The sequence below is a fragment of the Erythrolamprus reginae genome, chromosome 8, assembly GCF_031021105.1.
Source record: "Erythrolamprus reginae isolate rEryReg1 chromosome 8, rEryReg1.hap1, whole genome shotgun sequence".
Taxonomy (NCBI): domain Eukaryota; kingdom Metazoa; phylum Chordata; class Lepidosauria; order Squamata; family Dipsadidae; genus Erythrolamprus; species Erythrolamprus reginae.
Window position 1 is genome coordinate 21284788 of NC_091957.1, and position 21398 is coordinate 21306185.

At 43.0% G+C, this 21398-nt stretch overlaps 1 protein-coding gene across 5 annotated transcripts in view; it reads right to left on the bottom strand.

Moving 5' to 3' along the window:
* LOC139171230 (tyrosine-protein phosphatase non-receptor type 11-like) overlaps window positions 1–21398 on the bottom strand; it is a 45435-nt gene that overhangs the window by 19938 nt on the left and 4099 nt on the right. For 3 of the 5 annotated variants that reach the window (XM_070759222.1, XM_070759221.1, XM_070759220.1), the window contains exons 2-7: window positions 13739–13861; window positions 5603–5797; window positions 3446–3638; window positions 2461–2580; window positions 2242–2376; window positions 692–788 (exon numbers count right to left, since the gene is read on the bottom strand). In XM_070759222.1, the coding sequence (XP_070615323.1) occupies window positions 692–788; window positions 2242–2376; window positions 2461–2580; window positions 3446–3638; window positions 5603–5797; window positions 13739–13861 (863 nt within the window). The remainder of the gene's footprint in view (window positions 1–691; window positions 789–2241; window positions 2377–2460; window positions 2581–3445; window positions 3639–5602; window positions 5798–13738; window positions 13862–21398) is intronic. The other 2 variants (XM_070759223.1, XM_070759224.1) reach the window with 2 other exon arrangements.

Here is a 21398-nt window from a genome sequence, read left to right on the forward strand (position 1 = left end):
CCAGAGCGAATGAAGCATTTTCCTTTCTCTGGGCGCTTGGAGAGGGAATAAACCTCTGCCAGCAGCCAAAGAAAAGAAATGCTCCCTTCGCTCTGGGCAGTGTTTTCCTTTCTCTGGACGCTGCCTCAGAGTTCCTTTTTTTTTAAAAGCCTCTTAAAGTTATAGTGCTTCAATACATACAAGCATTCATGTTAACTTGTTTATTGCCAAACCCAAACTGTTATATACATAGTACTAACACAAATGACGGAGGGAAAATTAGCCTCCTTTTTGAAAAATAGCAGAAATATTTTAATTTCCTGCCCAGATTTATATCCTGGATGTGTTCCATTGCCCACTCTTTTTTAAAAAAATAACTGCTTTCACTTCTGGGTGGGATCTTGTTTAAACACTCAAAACAGGGAGGAGAGCCCTCCAGGTCACTGCTTCTCTGCACAACAACCCTGTTAGGGAGGCACATACGGCTCGAATTGGGTGAAAGTCTGCCATGCTAGCCTACTAACCTCCGCAATACAAATTGGGCTGTGAGCGAGTTGCGAAACATGTGAATTTCTGAGATTAAAAGAGGGAAGTGTGCAAGATTGGGGGGGGGGGGAGGAGAACCACTCCCAATAATTCTATTTTCTGCCATCATAAACTCCATTTAAAAGGCAAAACATTTGGTGCTTTTGGGATATTCGGGAATTCTTACATGGAAGGATATTTTTGTAGCGGTTTTTCGCCTTGTTCTCGGCTCGCTGTCCTTCTTTCCTGGGGTAGAGAAACTTACATTCCTGTTGCTGTAACATCTGTGGGGAAACCAAGAAGTTTGGAAAGGCATCACCATTTCCATTCGTTTGCAGGGGCCGGGCTTTAAACCCCATTATCCTCAGCAACGGCTGGCCTAAGCAGGACCATGGGGGGGGGAATCCCCCCCTAACCTTCCACATCTGTCTGGGTGTAAGTTCGCAGAATTCCCCTATCCACAGTAGAAATGGCATTCAGCCGGTTCAGATCAGTTCAGGCGAACTGGTAGTGGCAACCCACCCAACCGCTTGGATGTAAGGTAGGGGTTCCTACTTACTGCCCCGACTGCTGGGATGATTGGCGGGCGCAGATATGTGTCCGGTGGGTGGCACATGTACATTTGACTATGATTTGGCTTCTGCGCATGCGCAGGAAACCAAATCCCATGAGAGGATGCGCAGCTGCGTGAGATTTCAGTGATTTTTTTTTGCTTCTGCGCATGCACAGAAGCAAAAAAATCATAGAAAATTGACAAAAATTGCCAAACTCTCTCATGTGTATGTGTCCTTTCACACATGCATGGCATCAGATTACTTGCAGGAGCGCCTACTGCCACATGAATCCTAGCCACTGGTCAGCTCTCACAGAGCCGGCCTTCTCCAGGTCCCATCAACTAGACAATGTTGTTTGGCAGAGCGTAGGGAAGAACCTTCTCTGTGGGGGCCCCGGCCCTCTGGAATCAGCTGCCCCTGGAGATTCGCACTCCCCCCCACCCTCCTCCCTTTTCGCAAGAGTCTTAAGATTCATTTATGCCACCAGGCTTGGGCAGATTAGATCTTAGCCCCTGGCCGACGAACGATTGTGTGATTGCTGTACGAACGGGTGTCATTGATTTTCAATTTAATTAGGGATTTTAGATTGCTTTGTAGTTTTAATTTAATTGGATTGATTTTATTGTAATTTGCTGTTCTTCAGAAGGGGGCGGCATAGAAATCCAATAATTTAAATTAAATTAAATTAAATAATTAAATTAAATTAAATTAAATTAAATTAAATTAAATTAAATTAAATTAAATTAAATTAAATTAAATTAAATTAAATTAAATTAAATTAAATTAAATTAAATTAAATTAAATTAAATTAAATTAAATTAAATTAAATTAAATTAAATTAAATTAAATTAAATTAAATTAAATTAAATTAAATTAAATTACATTACATTACATTACATTAAATTATTAAATTAAATTAAGCTTCCTGCTTATATGCAGAAGCCAAATCTCACTCAGGCACATGCGCCCGCCTGCCGTTCACCCAGAGCTGCGCACGCAGCTCCATTTTCGATACCGGTACGCAATGTGGGGCATACTGGTTAGCAACCTATTACTGATGCTGTCTCATTTTCCATGTTTTCGAGGCCAGGCACATATGTGGAAGGCCCGTGTATGAGTAATCTTCTCCCCAGGTTGGAAGGAACAAAAGGAAATTCAATTGGTCCTTCCCTCCCCCCCATACCTCAAATTCTTCCCAGAATCCTTGTTTTGCCTTCTCGCTTTGGTCGGCCATCTTGTTCAGCTCCCTCACTCGGTTCTCGATGTTGGCGGCGATGATCCGGGTGGCGTTGAAAGGCTGCCGGAGACAGAATCTTTTCTAGATGTTGAAGGAGAGAGAGAGGGGGAGACCTTCCCCTCTCTTTCCCCCTGGTTAAACGCTCGGCACAAGTGACCGACTTACCTGTTTCAGGTGTACCACCACCCCTGACTTCTCCACCATGGGGTTCTTCTTGTAATGCTCCACCAAATCAGCCAGGGTGTCGAATCGCTCCCCTCCGCCCACGTCATACTTCCCGTCCAGCTGCCAAAGGAATAGCCATCGCCCTTAGACTTATATGCCGCTTTACAGTGCTTTTTTACAGCCCTCTCTAAGCGGTATACAGAGTACAGCCTCTTGCCCCCAACGATCTGGGTCCTCATTTGACCAATGTCGGAAGAATGGAAGGCTGAGTCAACCTTGAGCCAGTTGGTCAGGATTGAACTGCTTTCAGTGGGCAGAGTTAGCCTGCAATACTGCATTCTACCACTGGGAGGAAGGGAGGTTATAATGAGAGTGAGAGAGGGTCTCAGGCAAGTCCTGCATTAGCAGTTGGCCACCACAGGTGTCCCCAAAACAAGTCTGTGTCACTCCTACCATGGCCACACCTACCCCCCCCCCCACCGCCGGCTTTCTGATGTGGTCCTCAATGAAACAGAGTTTGACAATCCCGTTTACAACATCCCGAGAGGCAATATCGGGCTGCTAGTGTGAGGGGGATGGTGTTCTGGTAGCAAAAACGGAGCTGCGCGCACAGCTACGGGTGACCAGTGGGCACGCGGGTGCGCCAGAGCGAGATTTGGCTTCTGCTCATGTGCAGGAAGCAAATCTTGCGGGCATGTGAGATTTTGCAGATTTTTGGCACACCCGCCTGCTAATCACCCAGAGCTGCACATGCAACTGCACCTGAAGTGGCGGCAAGTAGAAACCCCTGCCTACCAAGACGCCAATTGAAAGAAAGTGGGACAGTCACAAATCAGCGGTAGGTAGCTGCCGGTTCGGTCTGGTTCTGCAAACTAGTACCAGCGGCGACCGCAGACTCCAGCCACCTTCCTGGTACACTTCCGTGCATGCGTGGACAAATCAGTAGCGATGGGTTTTCAAACCCACTCCTGTTGCAGCTCCTGACCTGATAGCGGATCATGATGTGGGTCACACGGGGTTTCCGGTCTCCCGTGTCGGCTTTATCCTCGTTGGTCAAAACAGACAAGACGAAATCGCCCGGTTTGCTTTGGCTGCTGCGTACCAAAAAACTGCCGGGCTTGGCTTTGTCGGTGAGGAGTTTCTCGGCTTCTTTGCCGGTTAGGTGACCGTGATACCATCTGGAAAAAACCCAAAAATTTTGTCACTGAGGAACCCCACAAATTTGCACATGATTTGCCCCTCATCTGTGATGCTTCTATTTCAGTACTGTAATTTATTTATTTATTATTTAGATTTGTATGCCGCCCCTCTCCGAAGACTCGGGGTGGCTCACAACAGAATAGAACAAATCATAAATAATCAGAAAACTTTAAAATTTATACAAGATTTAAAAGGACCCCATAAACTAACAGACGCACACACAAACATACCATGCATAAATTAAACATGCCCGGGGGAGGTGTTTCAGTTCCCCCATGCCTGACGGCAGAGGTGGGTTTTAAGGAGTTTACGGAAGGCAGGGAGAGTAGGAGCAGTTCTAATCTCTGGGGGGAGTTGGTTCCAGAGAGTCGGGGCCGCCACAGAGAAGGCTCTTCCCCTGGGGCCCGCCAACCGACATTGTTTAGTTGACGGGACCCGGAGAAGGCCCACTCTGTGGGACCTAATCGGTCGCTGGGATTCGTGCGGCAGTAGGCGGTCTCGGAGATATTCTGGTCCAGTGCCATGAAGGGCTTTAAAGGTCATAACCAACACTTTGAATTGTGACCGGAAATTGATCGGCAGCCAATGCAGACTGCGGAGTGATGGTGAAACATGGGCATACCTAGGTAAGCCCATGACTGCTCTCGCAGCTGCATTCTGCACGATCTGAAGTTTCCAAACACTTTTCAAAGGTAGCCCCATGTAGAGAGCATTACAGTAGTCGAACCTCGAGGTGATGAGGGCATGAGTGACTGTGAGCAATGAGTCCCGGTCCCCTCGGGTGCCGAAAGAGCATGTGCATAGGTGAGTGCCTACATTCATAATCCAATGCTTGGGAGAGTGGAAACACCTTTCCCCGTCCCCCGGAGGCCCTCTGGAGACCAGAAATGGCCTTTTCCCCAACTTCTGGTGGGCCCAGGAGGCTCGCGTTTCTTTCTCCCCAGGCTCCAAAGGCTTCCCTGGAACCAGGGGAGGGTAAAAACGTCCTCCCCCATTCCCCTGGAGGCGCTCTGGAAGCCAAAAACGCCCTCCCAGAGCCTCTGTGGGAGCCAAAAATCAGCTGGCTGGCACACACATGCACGTTGGAGCTGAGCGAGGGCAACGGTTCAGTTGCCAGCAGATATGGCTCTGCATGCCACCTGTGGTACCCGTGCCATAGGTTCGCCATCACTGTTCTATGTCCTAAATCTGGGGAGAAGCACCCCACTTTTGCTTCTCGGCTTCGGCATCATAACGTGCATCTTTCCTTTGATTTATTTATGGCTGAGGTTTCTCCCCCTCCCTTTCCCAAACAGCTCTAAGTGCCAGGCAAGCCCACAACAAAAAGACAGCATTATACGGATAAGTGATCTCGCAGGAGGGGGGCCCGCCTGCCTTATTTTGCATAGGGCTTCATGGTTCAAAAAAATCAATGGGAATGGTCCCCGGATGGTGCATTTCTTACTCTGGCCTCTAGAAGGCGTCCACCATCTATTCAGTGATGCAGCGGTTAGAGTGCAGCACTACGGGCTACTTTTGCCGACTGCCGGATGCCTGCAATTTGGCAGTTTGGATCTCACCAGCCTCTAATTTTGATTCGTCCTTCCGTCAATCCAAGGTGGGTAAAATGAGGAACCAGATTGTTGGGGGGCGACGTGCTGATCCTGTAAACCGCTTAGAGACGGCTGTAAAAGCACTATGAAGCAGTATATAAGTCTAAATGCTATTGTTTTCCCCTTGCAGTATCAACCTTTGGTGGCCCTTGGATGTAAAAGCAAAACTGAGCCAAGAAATGGGACAGTTTAAGTTTCCAATGGTGGGGGTACAAATGCTAGACTACGATTCCCAGAACCCCTTGCTTCGGGTCATGCTGCTTGATATTTGGATGAGGCACCACCTAGAAAGCCCAGGAATGTAGGTTCATCTTGGAAATCAGAGGAACATCCTGGAAAAAGAATTTCACCTTTCCGAGGTGGGATCCTGGCAATTGAGCGGGAACCGCAATTCGATGATATTGCTGTTCTTCTCGCGCAGAAGCCCTTCCTGCTCGGTGTAATACTGAACCAGCTCAGCCAAGGTAGCAAATTTCTCCCCTCCGTACAGGTCGTAATAGTCGCCCGTGTTCTGGATTTTGATGTGGGTCACTTCATCGTTCCTCCTGCAGGAACAAGAATCGGGGAGGAAAAAGATGACGTTGGACAGACCATCGTTGACAGAACTTCGATATAATCCCACCCCGCCTTTCTGGGAGAGAGCTTTCAAAAGATGTCCCAAACATTTAAAACAACACTGGGGAACAATTTGTAACACAATTTCTGTTGAGTTTGATTTTGAAGCTTTTTTTATAGTTAATTAGGCATGCTGGTTTCAAAACTGTAGTTAGTTTTCTTCTACCACATCAAGTTTTTTCTCTACACCTTATACATATAGTCACTGCTCACAGTCACTCATGCCCTCATCACCTCGAGACTCGACTACTGTAACGCTTTCTACATGGGGCTACCTTTGAAAAATGTTCGGAAACTTCAGATCGTGCAGAATGCAGCTGCGAGAGCAATCATGGGCTTTCCCAAATATGCCCATGTTACACTAACACTCCGCAGTCTGCATTGGTTGCCAATCAGTTTCCGATCACAATTCAAAGTGTTGGTTATGACCTATAAAGCCCTTCATGGCACCGGACCAGATTATCTCAGGGACCGCCTTCTGCTGCACGAATCCCAGCGACCAGTTAGGTTCCACAGAGTGGGTCTTCTCCGGGTCCCGTCAACTAAACAATGTCGCTTGGCGGGACCCAGGGGAAGAGCCTTCTCTGTGGCGGCCCCGGCCCTCTGGAACCAACTCCCCCCAGAGATTAGAATTGCCCCCACCCTCCTTGCCTTTCGTAAGCTACTTAAAACCCAACTCTGCCGTCAGGCATGGGGGAATTGAGATCCTCTTTCCCCCTAGGCCTTTACAATTCTATGCATGGTATGTATGTATGTATGTTTGGTTTTTATATTAATGGGTTTTTTAATCGTTTTTAGTATTAGATTACTATTGTACACTGTTTTATTGTTGCTGTTAGCCGCTCCGAGTCTCCGGAGATGGGCGGCATACAAATCCAATAAATATTTATACAGTATCAAGGCAGATGGGATGTACATATGATGGCTGACTATTGTTGGAGCATCAAGCGAGAATGTCCACAGATGAAACACTCCAGAAAAAGCTACAAAGGGAAAATGTTTAGCTTAATATGTACATTAATTGCCCTAAAATTGAAAATGACATTGGACTGTATAGACCGCCTTTCGCGCCTGTCATCTAACCACACTTTGCGAGGCAGGCCTACAACCGCTCCCGTAATAAGCCTCTGCAGCTTCTTTTTTTTTTTAAAAAAAAAGGAAGCTGAGAGACCTTGCTGACATCTTTCCTAATTTTGGAATTTTTTTTTGCAAACGGGCAGGCCGCCGGCAAAAGCTGTGGCAAGAGAGAGAAAGAGCAAGGATGAGTCACTCTAAAGGCACAATAAAGATATTGTTGTTGAGAATCCACTTCCTGTTCTCTCAGCCCATCCTCCCCCCCCACCACCACCCCAAAAAAAATTCTTTTTTAAATTGAATTTTTTTTCCTCTCCTAAAAATTTAGCCAAACAGGATCCTACAGGCGTCTTCCTCCTTCAAACCACATTTGAAGCGTGCACAGCCCTGGTCCAAATCTATAAATTTATATATGTCCTATATTATAGAAACCCAACCAACGCAAGTATTTTAATGACAAAAAAACGCCGGCTCAGTCCATTAAAGCCCATTAAAACCACCGACGTGAAGAAATAGTGGATTAAAAAAAAAAGATGAATGATGCAGCACTGAATTTAGCGTAGTCTGCATTCCAGAACGCAGGTTTAATATCCCTTACTCGCTTCCAGAATAAATTGTGCGATGATCTGTGTTTGTGTGTGTGTTAATATTTCTATTTTATTGTGGCGATTGGTTTTTCAGGTGTTTTAAGGCATCTGTTTGGTTTGTCAAACAATTAAACCGAGTTTGCATTTCTCTCTCTCTCTCTCTTTTTAAAAGAAAGTTGAAAAAGGAAGCGGAAAGATTGCAAAGCAGAATAAGAAGGAGAAAAGTAACTTAGAACTAAACAAGGAGACAAGCAACTTAGAACCAAGGAGAAATTTCCTGACTGTTAGAACAATTAACCCGTGGAACAGCTTGCCTACAGATTTTGTGAAGACTCCAACACTGGAAATTTTTAAGATGTTGAATAACCATTTGCCTGAAGTAATGTAGGATCTCCTGCCTAAGCAGGGGGCTGGACTAGAAGACCTCCAAGGTCCCTTCCAACTCTCGTTGTTGTTGTTATAAAGAGGGAAATTGAACGGATAGCCAAATGTCTTGAAAAATTGCACAAATCAATCAAGATTTCAAGACGAGGCAAAATAAATAAATAAATAGGGCTACCTACAATTGATCTGTTCCAAAGCCAGAAATTCTAATTTCTATTTCATAAAAGAAAGCATCCCTTTCTTTTTTACATCTGAGTTAAATACGCTGCTCAAAAAAACAAAGGGAACACTCAAAGGACACATCCTAGATCTGAATGAATGAAATATTCTCATTGAATATTTCATTTCCACAACTATTCCATTTGCACAACAGCATGTGAAATTGACTGTCAATCAGTGTTGCTTCCTAAATGGACAGTTTGATTTCACAGAAGTTTATTTTGCAGTGTATTTTTCTAACCCCAAATCTGGGTTAAGATATTTGTCAGGCTTGTAAGAAGCCCATCCCCACCCCCGCCATCTCTCTCTCTTGCCCACCTACCTCTCCAGGCCCAACGATGGCGAAATCAAAAGAGAATGCACAAGGATACGTGTCGTCCTCAAATTATGACCGCCACAATTGAGCCCAACATTTCTGCTACTAAATGGGACAGTTGTTAACAGAGCTTTGATTCTTTTGTGACATTTTCCCTGTGCCATTGGGACTTCCAACAGTCGCTAAATGAAAGGTTGAGGACTACACCTGTATTTTTTATGGTTGTTTATTTATTTATTTATTTATTTATTTATTTATTTATTTATTTATTTATTCATTCATTCATTCATTCATTCATTCATTCATTTAAATTTGCATGCCGCCAAATCCCGAGGGACTCAACAGTAAAATAGTAAAACTATAAATAAGCCAACTACAACATTAGTAATAATAATAATAATAATAATAGTAATATAAAAACCGTTAAATCTTATCAATACACCCATATCATATCCTACATCCCAATCAAATCTTATTTATGAGATTTATGAGTCATGAAATGTAGAAGCTTTATTTAAAAAAAAAATGACAAAGAACTGCTAACATCTGTGCCATAAAAGCAGAACTGGGCTACTTTGTATAATTCTTTATATATATAAGGACCTCGTCAAAACGTCACCAGAAATCTATCAATAAAATTAACTGCCTTGGATATGGCCCTGGGTTGGGCCGAGAGGCAAATAAGGAGCTGTGATGTTCCTTCAATACACCAGGGTGATTCGACACAAAAATATGTAACCCTTCCCTGGTGCAGAGCTGAAGGGATTGGATACTGTAGCCTAGAGGATAATTCTCTGCCTTACAAAGCAAAAGTTGAAGGTTCAAGTCCCAGTGGGCATGGCTAGCTGATGAGGCCAAAATAAGGCCGAAATAGATCTATCCTAGTCTCCCTTAATTTTCAAATTCAGCAAAAAAACATGTGACATATATATATATATATATATGTGTGTGTGTGTTTAAAAAATATTTACACAAGCATCCATCCATATACCATATTATTAAGATATCCATATTTGTATATATCTATCCCAAATATCATGAACATAATATCCTTGGTTTGCTCCTTTCATGCTTTTATCTCCAGTCTGCTTTCCTTTTATGTTTCATACTACTCCACTCCCTCTCTCCCCTCTACCTTCCTTTTCCCTCTATCCCTCTTTCCTACTTCCTTCCGCTCTCTCTCTCCTCTTCCTCTCTACTTCTATCTATCTATCCATCCATTCATCCATCCATCCGCCCATCCATCTATCTAAAATATTCTTCTAGATATATCTACTATTATAAATTAATCATTATAATTTAACTTCCAAAAATATTCATTATCTCTTATGCCTCTTTTATGTAATCCTTCCAGGTTCCTCGGCTTATCTCTCTTTCTTTAAAAAAGAAGGTACAAAAATAAAAGCTTGATTAAGAAATGGGAGAGCTGGTTTTTTTCCTCTGACCAAACTCATCCATCAAATATCTGGAGTCTGGTTGAGCTCACTAGGTAGACTGTCTCCAAAGTGCCTTTAAAATGCAATTAATGGAGTCTTGGAAAGGAGCAGCATTTAAACTGGGCCAAACAGAATTAACCCTGCATGTGCTGGACAGAAAAACTCTTAACCCTTGCTCTCCCCATCCATCCAGGAGATACAACCACCCTACCCTTAAAAGAAAAAGGAAATAAATATTAAAAGAGCCCTCAATTAAACATAAGCCAAACGCCTGCAACATTAAGTTTTCAGAATATAAAACTGGAAAACTTTCTAGGCTAAACGGAACAATAGATCCAATAGATCTTGGCTAGAGAGGTGCAGAAAGAAACAGTTTATAAAATGAAAAGTTAGGTATACGGGTAGTTCTTGATTTACAACCAGAGTCAACAGTTATGTCTCTAAATGAGACATTTGTTCCGTGAGTGAGTTTCACCCCATTTTACGACTTAAGCGAATCCCTATCATTGAATTGTGTGGCACGGTAGCACAGTGGTTACAGTCCAGCACCGCAGGCTCCTCCTGCTGACTGCCGGCTGACTGCAATTTGGCAGTTCGAATCTCACCACCAGCTCAAGGTTGACTCAGCCTTCCGTCCTTCCGAGGTGGGTAAAATTATTATTATTATTATTATTATTATTATTATTATTATTATTATTAATTGGATTTGTATGCCACCCCTCTCCGTAGACTCGGGGCGGCTAACAACAGTGATAAAAAATAGCATGCAACAATCCAATATTAAAACAACTAAAAAACCCTTATTATAAAACCAAACATACATACAACATACCATGCATAAATTGTAAAGGCCTAGGGGGAAAGAGTATCTCAATTCCCCCATGCCTGACGGCAAAGGTGGGTTTTAAGAAGCTTACGGAAGGCGAGGAGGGTGGGGGCAATTCTAATCTCTGGGGGGAGTTGGTTCCAGAGGGCCGGGGCCGCCACAGAGAAGGCTCTTCCCCTGGGTCCCGCCAAACAACATTGTTTAGTTGACGGGACCCGGAGAAGGCCCACTCTGCTGGGATTCGTGCAGGACCCAGATGGTTGGGGGCAATAGTGTTGATTCTGTAAGCTACTTAGAGAGGGCTGTAAAAGCACTGTATTTATTTATTATTTATTAATTGGATCTGTATGCTGTTCCTCTCCGAGGATAGTGATACATAAAGTCTAAGTGCTATTGCCATATGCAGATTCTCTGCTCTCGTTTTCTGTAATTTCCCTTTTTCTCTATTGTTTATTAACTGCATTTCCTTTGGTTTATCGTTTATATCCTTGTGATGTCTTTGTTGTTAGCTTTTAAAACTTGAAATAAAATTTTAAAAGAAACAAAATGAGCAATAACATTGACAAGAACATGCTGAATGTCTTTATATTCTGGAGGACAGAAGGGAAAGGGGGGACGTGATCGAAACATTTAAATATGTGAAAGGGTTAAATAAGGTTCAGGAGGGAAGTGTTTTTAATAGGAAAGTGAACACAAGAACAAGGGGGCACAATCTGCGGTTAGTTGGGGGAAAGATCAAAAGCAAAATGAGAAAATATTATTTGACTAAAAGAGTAGTAGATGCTTGGAACAAACTTCTAGCAGATGTGGTTGGTAAATTCACAGTAACTGAATTTAAACATGCCTGGGATAAACATAGATCCATCTTAAGATAAAATACAGGAAATAGTATAAGGGCAGGAGGTCTTCTTCTGCTTTCAGTCTACTTTTTTTCTATGTTTCTATTTGCAGCAGGGTGTCTTAAAATATAGCAACCTAGTTCTCTCTTTTTTTTTTTACGGCGGTCTGTTTTAAACAAACCTGGTTGTTAACCACGAACAAACTGTGGGAAAGGCAGAAATAGATCTGTAATATTTGAAGGCCTCAGTTTTGTCACCAGCCATTGTCCCTTTTTTAGAATTATTGGCTCTATGAAGCTCGGAATTAGTAAAAAATAATAATACTTTTTGGTCTAAGCCTACGGGACGGTGTCTGGATTGTGAAAGCACAAATTTGTCATTCATTTCATTCCTTTAGCATTCCCCAAATCTGTACATCAAACTTTCAAAACACAAGATGCAAAACACAAACTTGAATTGTAGGAAATATTATTAACAAGAGTGTTAGCTATTTCAGAGGGCTAGGAAAAAATAGTTATCCTGACAGAGCGGAAGAAAAATAAACCAGGATTTATTTGCAGGGTTTTTTCTGTAAAAATATGTTTCATTGAGAATTTTGGCATAATAGAGAGTTTCATATTGTTTATACTGATAAATTCTATAGAATGTTTTTCTTAATGGAAGAAAATAAGCCTCCATTGAATGATCAATAAAAAAAGAAAAATTTTGTATATGTTTTATTTTAAGCAAGGTTTTAGTGTATTGGTTTTTTTAATCCTATGTTGGAGAAAAATAAAATTTCTATTTGGAAAAAAAAAGTTACATTTCTCACACGAAGCTCTCATGTGAATGTGACTTGGAGCATCGTGCATGTCTGGAGCCATTGGTAAAAAAAATAATCAAGGTGGGATGAGAAACAAAGCAAAATAAAAATAAAATCAATGTCCATTAAGGAAGGATGGAACGATACTGATTCTCTGTCCGGTCAGTTACAATTCTAAATGGATGCTTTTGTTCTTTTCTTTCCCCAAAATGCTAATTTGGAGGATTTGACCATGACAAAGAGGTCATTCTACACCCCCAGTTGGTTCAACTATTTGATTTTGCATCAGGTCAGCATAGAACATCCTGTGCCGTGACCAACCATGGTTAGCAGTACAGTGGTACCTCTACTTACTAACTTAATTCGTTCTGTGACCAGGTTCTTCAGTTGAAAAGTTTGTAAGAAAACTTAATTTTTCCCATAGGAATCAATGTACAGTATAAGCAAATAATGTGTGCAATTGGAGAAACCACAGGGAGGGTGGGGGCCCTGTTTCCCCCCAGGAGATTCCTAGAGAGGCCCCACGGAGGCTTCTCCCCGCCATTTCTGCCCTATTTCTTCCCAGGAGGTTCCAAGAGAGGCCCAATGGAGGCTTCTCCCTGCCTTTTCCGGCCCTGTTTCCTCCCAGGAGATTCCTAGAGAGATCCCATGGAGGCTTCTTCCTGCCTTTTCCGCTTAGTTTCGGAGGCTCGGGTGTGTAAGTGGAAAATGGTTCTTGAGAAGAGGCAAAAAAATCTTTAACACCTGGTTCTTATCTAGAAAAGTTCGTAAAGTAGAGGTGTTTGTAGGTAGAGGTACCACTGTATTGGGTTCCTACTGATATGGGTCACTCTATAGTTCTTTGCTTCCACACATGCCCATAAGCAAAAAAACGCCGAACATCGGCAAAATCTCAGGCGAGATTTTGCTTCCTGCTAGTGGCTGCGATGAGGAGCCCTTGCCTGATGGCTAGGTACATTCCCACGGCACCCTGATTAAACTACACTGTAACTTGTGAATGAAGCAGTGGTGGGCAACAGCCGATGTGCCCAGGTGTGCGGCTCTGGTAGGAAAAACCCCGGATGCACACGAGAACAAGATTTCGGTGAATTTCACCGATTTTTCACATGCATGGAAGCAAAAATATTGGCAAAAATTGCTGAAATCCCGTTCCCGTACGCATCCTTGTGTGAGAGTTGGCGTGCTGTACATGTGCAGAAGCAAAATCTCACACCAATGGGCACGCACGGGACTGATGGGTGTGCGTATGCCCTTGTCAGCCTCCAAGGAAACTCCGGTAGCAAGTAAGTCAAGCGTCCCATCACTAGAATGAAGAATATCGAAGTTTCAAAAGCTGGACTGATCTGATTTTATTCCCCCTCTCTCGCTCCTAGGTTTCCAGCACCTACCTGACCGATAAGGTGAAATCTCCAGGGTTGCTTTTACTTGGGCGGGCCAAAAAACTCCCATGTATGCCCCGGGTTAGGAGTAGCTTTTCTGCTTCAATTCCGCTGATGTTTGGATGGAACCACCTGGAGATGGATTGGGGGAAAGCAAAAGAGAAACAAAATTAATAATATAATTACAGTGGAACCTCTACTTATGAACTTAATTCGTTCCATGACCAGGTTTTTAAGTAGAAAAGTTTGTAAGAAGAAGCAATTTTTCCCATAGGAATTGATGTAAAAGCAAATAATGCGTGTGATTGGGGAAACCACAGGGAGGGTGGGGACCCTGTTTCCTCCTTGGAGATTCCTAGAGAGGCCCCACAGAGGCTTCTCCCCGCCTTTTCTGGCCCTGTTTCCTCCTTGGAGATTCCTAGAGAGGCCCCATGGAAGCTTCTCCCCGCCTTTTCTGGCCCTGTTTCCTCCTTGGAGATTCCTAGAAAGGCCCCACGGAGGCTTCTCCCCACCTTTTCTGACAAGAGGCAAAAAAATCCTGAACACCTGGTTCATATCTAGAAAAGTTTGTAAATAGAGGTGTTTGTCGGTAGAGGTGACACTGTATTATAATCTTATTAATAATAATATTAATAAGATGGGCAGCTGGGCTTAATTACAGGAGGCAGAAGGTGAAATTAAAGGTCATCTAGCGCAACCCTGTGTGGGGTTTTAGAGGTCATCTAGTCCATTTGGGATTTTAGCACTCAACTATTCCAACCAATGTTGTAGGAGGTGCCCGGGCTGAACCCGAAAGAAGGAGGGGTCAAACGTGCAATCAGTCATGAATCCCTTCGTGCCCACAAGAGATCAAAGTCCAGCCCACCGTGAATTCCTTATCTGCCACCAAATTGCTTTGACTGTTAGTAGTTTGGATTCTTGTAGAGAGCTTAAGCATGTGAGAAATCGTTACAATGATTTGAATTGCCCAACTCTCCTGATTTCCCTGGGCTTGACCAACCCTATTCTGGATTTTTTTCCGCAGTCATCTAGTCCAACCTGATTCCGGATCTTAGAGATCATCTAGTCGAACCACCATTTTGGATCTGAATGGTGATTCAAGTCCAACCCATTTTGGATCTTAAAGGTCATTTGGTCCATTTTGGATCTCAAAAGTCTCTTGTCCAATACCATTTTGGACCTTAGAGATAATCTAGGATTCAGTCTACCCTATTTTGGATCTTAAAGGTCATTTAAACTTCCCCGAGTCCTTCAGGATTGGGTGGCATACAAGTCAAATTAATAATAATAATATTGCATTAGCATCCTTCAGTCTCGAAAGACCATAGTATCATGCTCTGGATTACCCAGATAATAATGATGATGATGATGATGATGATAATAATAACAACAACAATAATAATTTTACTCTTATTTATTATTATATTTATTATTAAAATTAATTTAGTCCAACCACATTTCAGATCTTAAAAGTCATCTCGTCCAATTCCATTTCAGATCTTGGAGATCATCTAGAAGAAACCCATTTCGGATCTTAATGGTGATTCAATTCCAACCTGTTTTGGATCTTAAAGGTCATTTAGTTCCACTCCATTTTGGATCTTAAAGGTCGCCTAGTCTCACCCTGTCTTGTGCTAGAATTCTAAATGATCTCCAATAGCCATTTTGAAATCCCCCTCCAGTTCCTTCAATGTTTTGCTTCCAACAAGTCCTCATCTCATCCTACAGGAATAACCCATAATAACATTTTTTATGGGTTATCTCAGATTTGGCTGAATGGAGCTTAGCCACCTAAATTTAGCCACCTGAATTTCAGAAGGGAAGGATTTAGGGGCCGTGTTTTCTGACATTCTCAAAATGGGTGAACAGCACGGTCAGGCAGTAGGCAAAGCGAGTAGGATGCTTGGCTGCATAGCTAGAAGTATAACAAGCAGGAAGAGGGAGATTGGGAACCCGCTGTATAGAGCGCTGGTGAGACCCCATTTGGAATCCTGTGTTCAGTTCTGGAGACCTCACCTACAAAAAGAGATTGATAAAATGGAACGATCCAAAGACGGGCTACAAGAATGGTGGAAGGTCTTAAGCATAAAACTTATCAGGAAAGACTTCACGAACTCAATCTGTAGAGTCTGGAGGACAGAAGGGAAAGGGGGGAAACAATCGAAGCATTTAAATACGTTAAAGGGTTAAATAAGGTTCAGGAGGGAAGTGTTTTTAATAGGAAAGTGAACACAAGAACAAGGGGACACAATCTGAGGTTAGTTGGGGGAAAGATCAGAAGCAACGTGGGAAAATATTATTTGACTGAAAGAGTAGTAGATGCTTGGAACAAACTTCCAACAGGTGTGGTTAGGAAATCCACAGCAACTGAATTGAAACATTCCTGGAATAAACATATATCCATCTTAAGATAAAATACAGGAAATAGTATAAGGGAAGACTAGATGGACCATGAGGTCTTTTTCTGCCGTCAATCTTCTAGGTTTCGATGTTGGCTAAGCCTTTGTGGTTGTTGGACCCCGAAACCCAGCAGCCTTGGGGCAGGGGGTGGGGGGCGGGGATGTTTGCCCCCAGACACAAGATTGCAGATGGGGTTTGAATCAAATGCTTCTGTTCAATTCGGTGGGCTGGCTCCACTTTTAATCCCTGCCCCACGCACGATATGTGCTGGCACAGAAGAAAGAAGAACATCTATCAAATATATTTAATAATTAACCAGGGCTTCCCAAGAGATATTTAACTAAATGTTATCTCCATCAAATAGCTTGACAATATGACTAGGGAGGGGAGAAGGAACCAAGAGAATAGAAATAGCCACCGGCAGCATTTTAAGGCCATTAATGGAATAAAAGAACATGACTTGAAGGCACACAAACACACACACACAAATGTATCTCAACAATTAGCCAAGGACTCAACTAAGACAGTAATTACTTTTTTTTTTTTTAAAGGAGGGTGGGGATGGATAATGACTTATACTGCCTTTGTAGTCATGCTTCTCAAACTCAGCTTTGAAATAGGTGGACTTCAACTCCCATAATTCCTGAGCTGGCATGCTATGGAATTCTGGGAGTTGAAGTCCACACGGCATTTATTTCTCGTTGAGAGATCTCAAGTGGTCTGGCCAGTCAAACTTAATGGGATGAAGGAAAGAAGGAACGAAAGGAGGGAAGGAAGGAAGGAAAAAAGATAAGGAAGGGAAGGGACTGAAAGGAAGAAGAAAGGGAAGGGACGGGAAGAGTGAAGGGAGGAAGGAAAAGAGAGAGGGAAGGCAAAGAAATAGAAAGGAAGAAGAGAAGGGAAGGGAAGAGTCAAGGGAGGAAGGAAGGAAAAGAGTGGAAAGAGAAAAGGAGAGAGATGGAGGAAGGAAGGAAGAAGGGAAGGAAGGAAAAGAGAGGGAAGACAAAGAAATGGAAAGGAAGAAGAAAGGGAAGGAAAAGAAAGAGGTCGAGGGAGGGAGAGAGGGAGGGAGGAAGGAAGGAAAAGAGAGAGGAAAGCAGTGATGGGCAACCAAAATTTTTACTACCACACTGTGGGTGTGACTTATGCATTTTGTTTCAACATCTTTTAGTGCAAATTGGGTACTCTAGGGTGGAGCTCCAAATGTTGCTACCGGAACTACATTCCTGACCGTTCCCATAGTAGCCCATCACTGGAGGAAAGGGAAATAAAGGAGAGAGATGGATGAAGGAAAGAAGATAGGAAGGAAGGAAGGGAAGGAGAGAGGGAAGGCAAAGAAATAGAAAGGAAGAAGAGAACGGAAGGGAAGAGTCAAGGGAGGGAGGAAGGAAAAGAGAGGAAAGAGAAAAGGAGAGAGATGGAGGAAGGAAGGAAGAAGGGAATGAAGGAAAAGAGAGGGAAGACAAAGAAATGGAAAGGAAGAAGAAAGAGAAGGAAAAGGAAGAGTCAAGGGAGAGAGGGAGGAAGGAAGGAAAAGAGAGAGGAAAGCAGTGGTGGGCTACCAAAATTTTTATTACCACACTGTGGGTGTGGCTTATGCATTTTGTTTCAACATCTTTCAGTGCAAATTGGGTACTCTAGGGTGGAGCTTCAAATTTTGCTACCGGAACTACATTTCTGACCGTTCCCATAGTAGCCCATCACTGGAGGAAAGGGAAATGAAGGCGAGAGATGGAGGAAGGAAAGAAGATAGGAAGGAAGGAAGGAAAGGAGAGAGGGAAGGCAAAGAAATAGAAAGGAAGAAGGGAAGGGAAGGGAAGGGGAGAGTCGAGGGAGGGAGGGAGGGGATGGAAATAAATAAGAGAGAGAAGGGAAGGGAAGAGTCAAGGGAGTAAGGAAGAGAGGAAAGGAAGGAAGGAAGGAAGGAAGGAAGACAAAAAAGGAGTCGAAATATTATTTTCTTGACTTGAATAGAAGGCATGCCAATACATTTCCTGGACAAGCAAAGGAAGGATACAAAGGGCAAACATTAGGAGCCACTCCACTGTAGTGGGTGAAAATCTTGCAGGGAATATTTTTATTGGGGCATAAAAGAGAAAACCAACCAAGATAAGGAGGTGGTGCTCTTTGGTGCCTTCAGAAGCCAGGCTACAGGTGCTGCACAAAGATTGCTGCCGCAAGCCAGTTTGCAACTCAACCACAAATATTTTTAGCACCTAAACCATATCTTACCCAAACCACAGTGTCTTATCTGGGCAGAGTCACCCAGCAAAGACGAAGAAAAATGAGGGTTTTTCCTAGGGCCCCAAACCACAACGGAATCCCTCTCTGGCTTTTTAACCCATTGAGTGTGAGAACCAATGACCCCGTTTCTCAAAAGAGAAAGCATAACAGGAACGTGCTTCATCAGGTCGCTAGATCTCATGGAGGAGGAGGCCGCCAAAGAAAGCACAATGGATTGTGACATCTCGGTGCCACATGAGCAGAAATACAGCTCAAAAATCCGAGAGAGAATTTTCCTCTCTCTGCAAATGGGAAAATAAAATTCCAAATACCGGTCAAATTCAAATTCAAAGTGAATCGTGCCCCATCTTATGACATTCCTTGTCATGGTTGTTAAGAGAATCACTGTAGTTAAGTGAATCACATGGTCATTCCATGAATTCCCTCCTTCCTCAACTTTGCCGGTCGGAAGCTGGTTGGGATGATCACCAGAGATTATTGCATACAACTGTTCTGCCCCAGCTAAGAACGTCGCAAACACACAGTTTGTTCGAATTTATTTTAATCAATAATCAACTACTAATAACTTAGTAGTGGTCATACACACACACACGAACCCAAAGGTAGTCTTTTCTTGCAAAAGCCCAACTGTTAATTAGTCGCCATTAACAGTTGGCATAAGCTCAGAAGGTATTAAATCTTAGAATAGCCATTTGATACTCACGAAGTTTGGCAAAATGCCAAGAAGTTGTCTTTAGTAAACAAACCGAAGTAGATAAGCAGAGCAGAGATTTCACAGACACAAATTTCAAAGGGTTGTTTCCTGCAGCTGTTCAGCTGCCTCCCTTAAGTAGACTAGGGGTGCATGGCCAATTAGCCCCCAGGCTTACTCCCGAGGAGACCTCTGGAGTAGCTGTTCCTGTCTCTTGGCAACCCTGCGTACTCGTGCTTCAAGAAGCCTCTTCTTCCTCATCACTGCTATGAGGTGCTGGAGGTTCCAAAGGCCCTGGCTCAACCTCTGCCTTTGGCACCAAGTCCTGGCCAGTCCCCACTGTCCGACTCGGATGCCAGCTGCACAGGACACTGGCACAACACCAAAGTTGATCTCCGCTCGAATGGGATCCGCTATCAGCTGCACGGGTTGCTAGCAGGCCACAATACCCCTGGATGATGCCAACAGTCAGAAATCACATCCTGATTGGCCAAAAATGCTCACCTTTTGATTATGTGACTGGTCATAATTGCAAGGACCAGTTTTAAGTCACTTTTTTCTCCAGAGCCATTGTAAACTTGATCACTAAACAAATGGCTGCAAGCTGAAGACAATCCATAGCGTGTTTGTAAGGCAGTTCTTTTAATGCCTTTAGCTGTATTCCATCCAAATGGGGGGGGGGGTATAAAAGGGGACGGTGGTGCAGTGTTTAGAGTGTAGCACTGCAGGCTTCCTCAGTTAATTGCTAGCTGTAGTTCAGCAGTTCAAATCTCACCACTGGCTCAAGGTTGATTCAGCCTTCCATCTTTTTGAGGTGGGTCGAATGAGGACCCAGATTATTGGGGGCAAGAGGCTGATTGTGTAAACTGCTTAGAGAGGGCTGTCATGCTAAATGCTAAAATTTGATGTCAGCCAGGCCTTACCAGGCTATTTATGCTCAATGTGTGTTCATCTTCAGCCATTTCCCCCTCCAAACAGGATGTATTCATTTATTTTTATTTTTAAAACAAACTTTCTTGGTCAGAAAGAAAAGTACCTCCATTGTCCAAGGATGCTTAGCCCAACTTTGGCAGACATGATGACCTGCAAATCTGACATGGACTTTCTGCCCGCCGAGCAGCTAATTTTAGAATTGCCGACGAAAGAAGAGAAAGGAAAGGGATGATTGAATCATCACAACCCCTGCATAATTGGAAAGGAAGAAGGGAAGGAAAGGGAAGGAAAATGTCCAGGGAGGGAGGAAGCGAGGAAGAAAGGAAGGGGTGCAGAATCCAGGAAGAAACAATATACTCTACTGAGGATTGAAGAAATTAAAGAGATTTATATACAAATTTATGGCAGATTTGCAAGAGGCTAAACCAAGCACACCTCACCACCAATTTGCAAAAAAAAAAGGAAACTCAGTTTTGCCAATATTAATGAGTTAAATCAGAAACCCATGCATTTGTATTTCTTATTCTCTGCTAAGGATTTGCGGGACTGAATTAAAAACAGCTGCATCTTAGGCGATTTTATATCCCAACATCTCCATATAAAAACTTCCTGGTTTGAAATAAGCCCACCTCCTTACCTCATTTTTTTTAAAAAAAATGAAACAAAATGGGGAAAAAAATCTTATTCAGGATGTTATTCTAAACAGACGGCAAAAAACATCCAAATTTACAAGTCAAGTCGTGCTCAACTCCTGCCTGTCGCATCTAAGATACGGTGGCTGAAATCTCCCTCCAAGATATATTTTTCCATGCAAGATGAAACTTAAAAGGTGATTTGTGACATCAAAAATACATCACTGAATGCAGAAGATTTGAAAAGCAACCACTGGCCAGCAGCTTTGAAGGCTGAATAAATTATCCGGGGAAGTAATCAGCTAGGCCAACTGCAAATACAGTATTCCAAAATATTTCAAAACATTTGCTAGATCAGTTCTTGAATACAGCTCGTCTACCTGTATTCAAAAACTGGTCTAGCAAATATATATCATCTGCCTGGATTCCACACACTGTATATCGGACATTAAATACAATTGACTGAGTCCAGAGGTATTTCATGAGAAGAGTCTTGAAATTTTGGGCTTGGAAAACCTACAACTATGCCGCCTACGGTCTGATCTAAGCGTAATTCACAAAATTGGGATTGGGTGGCATCAAAGTCAAATTAATTAAATTAAATTAAAATCATCTGCGAGAACTGATGGGACGAGGGCATATAGGGTTAGAGGTTAGAGGGCTAGTAGAATTCGAGGCCAAGCTGCAAAATAATAAATTGGAATTACTTTATAATATGTCAATAGACAGATGGATCTTGGTTTAAAACGTAGCATAAACAGTACACCCT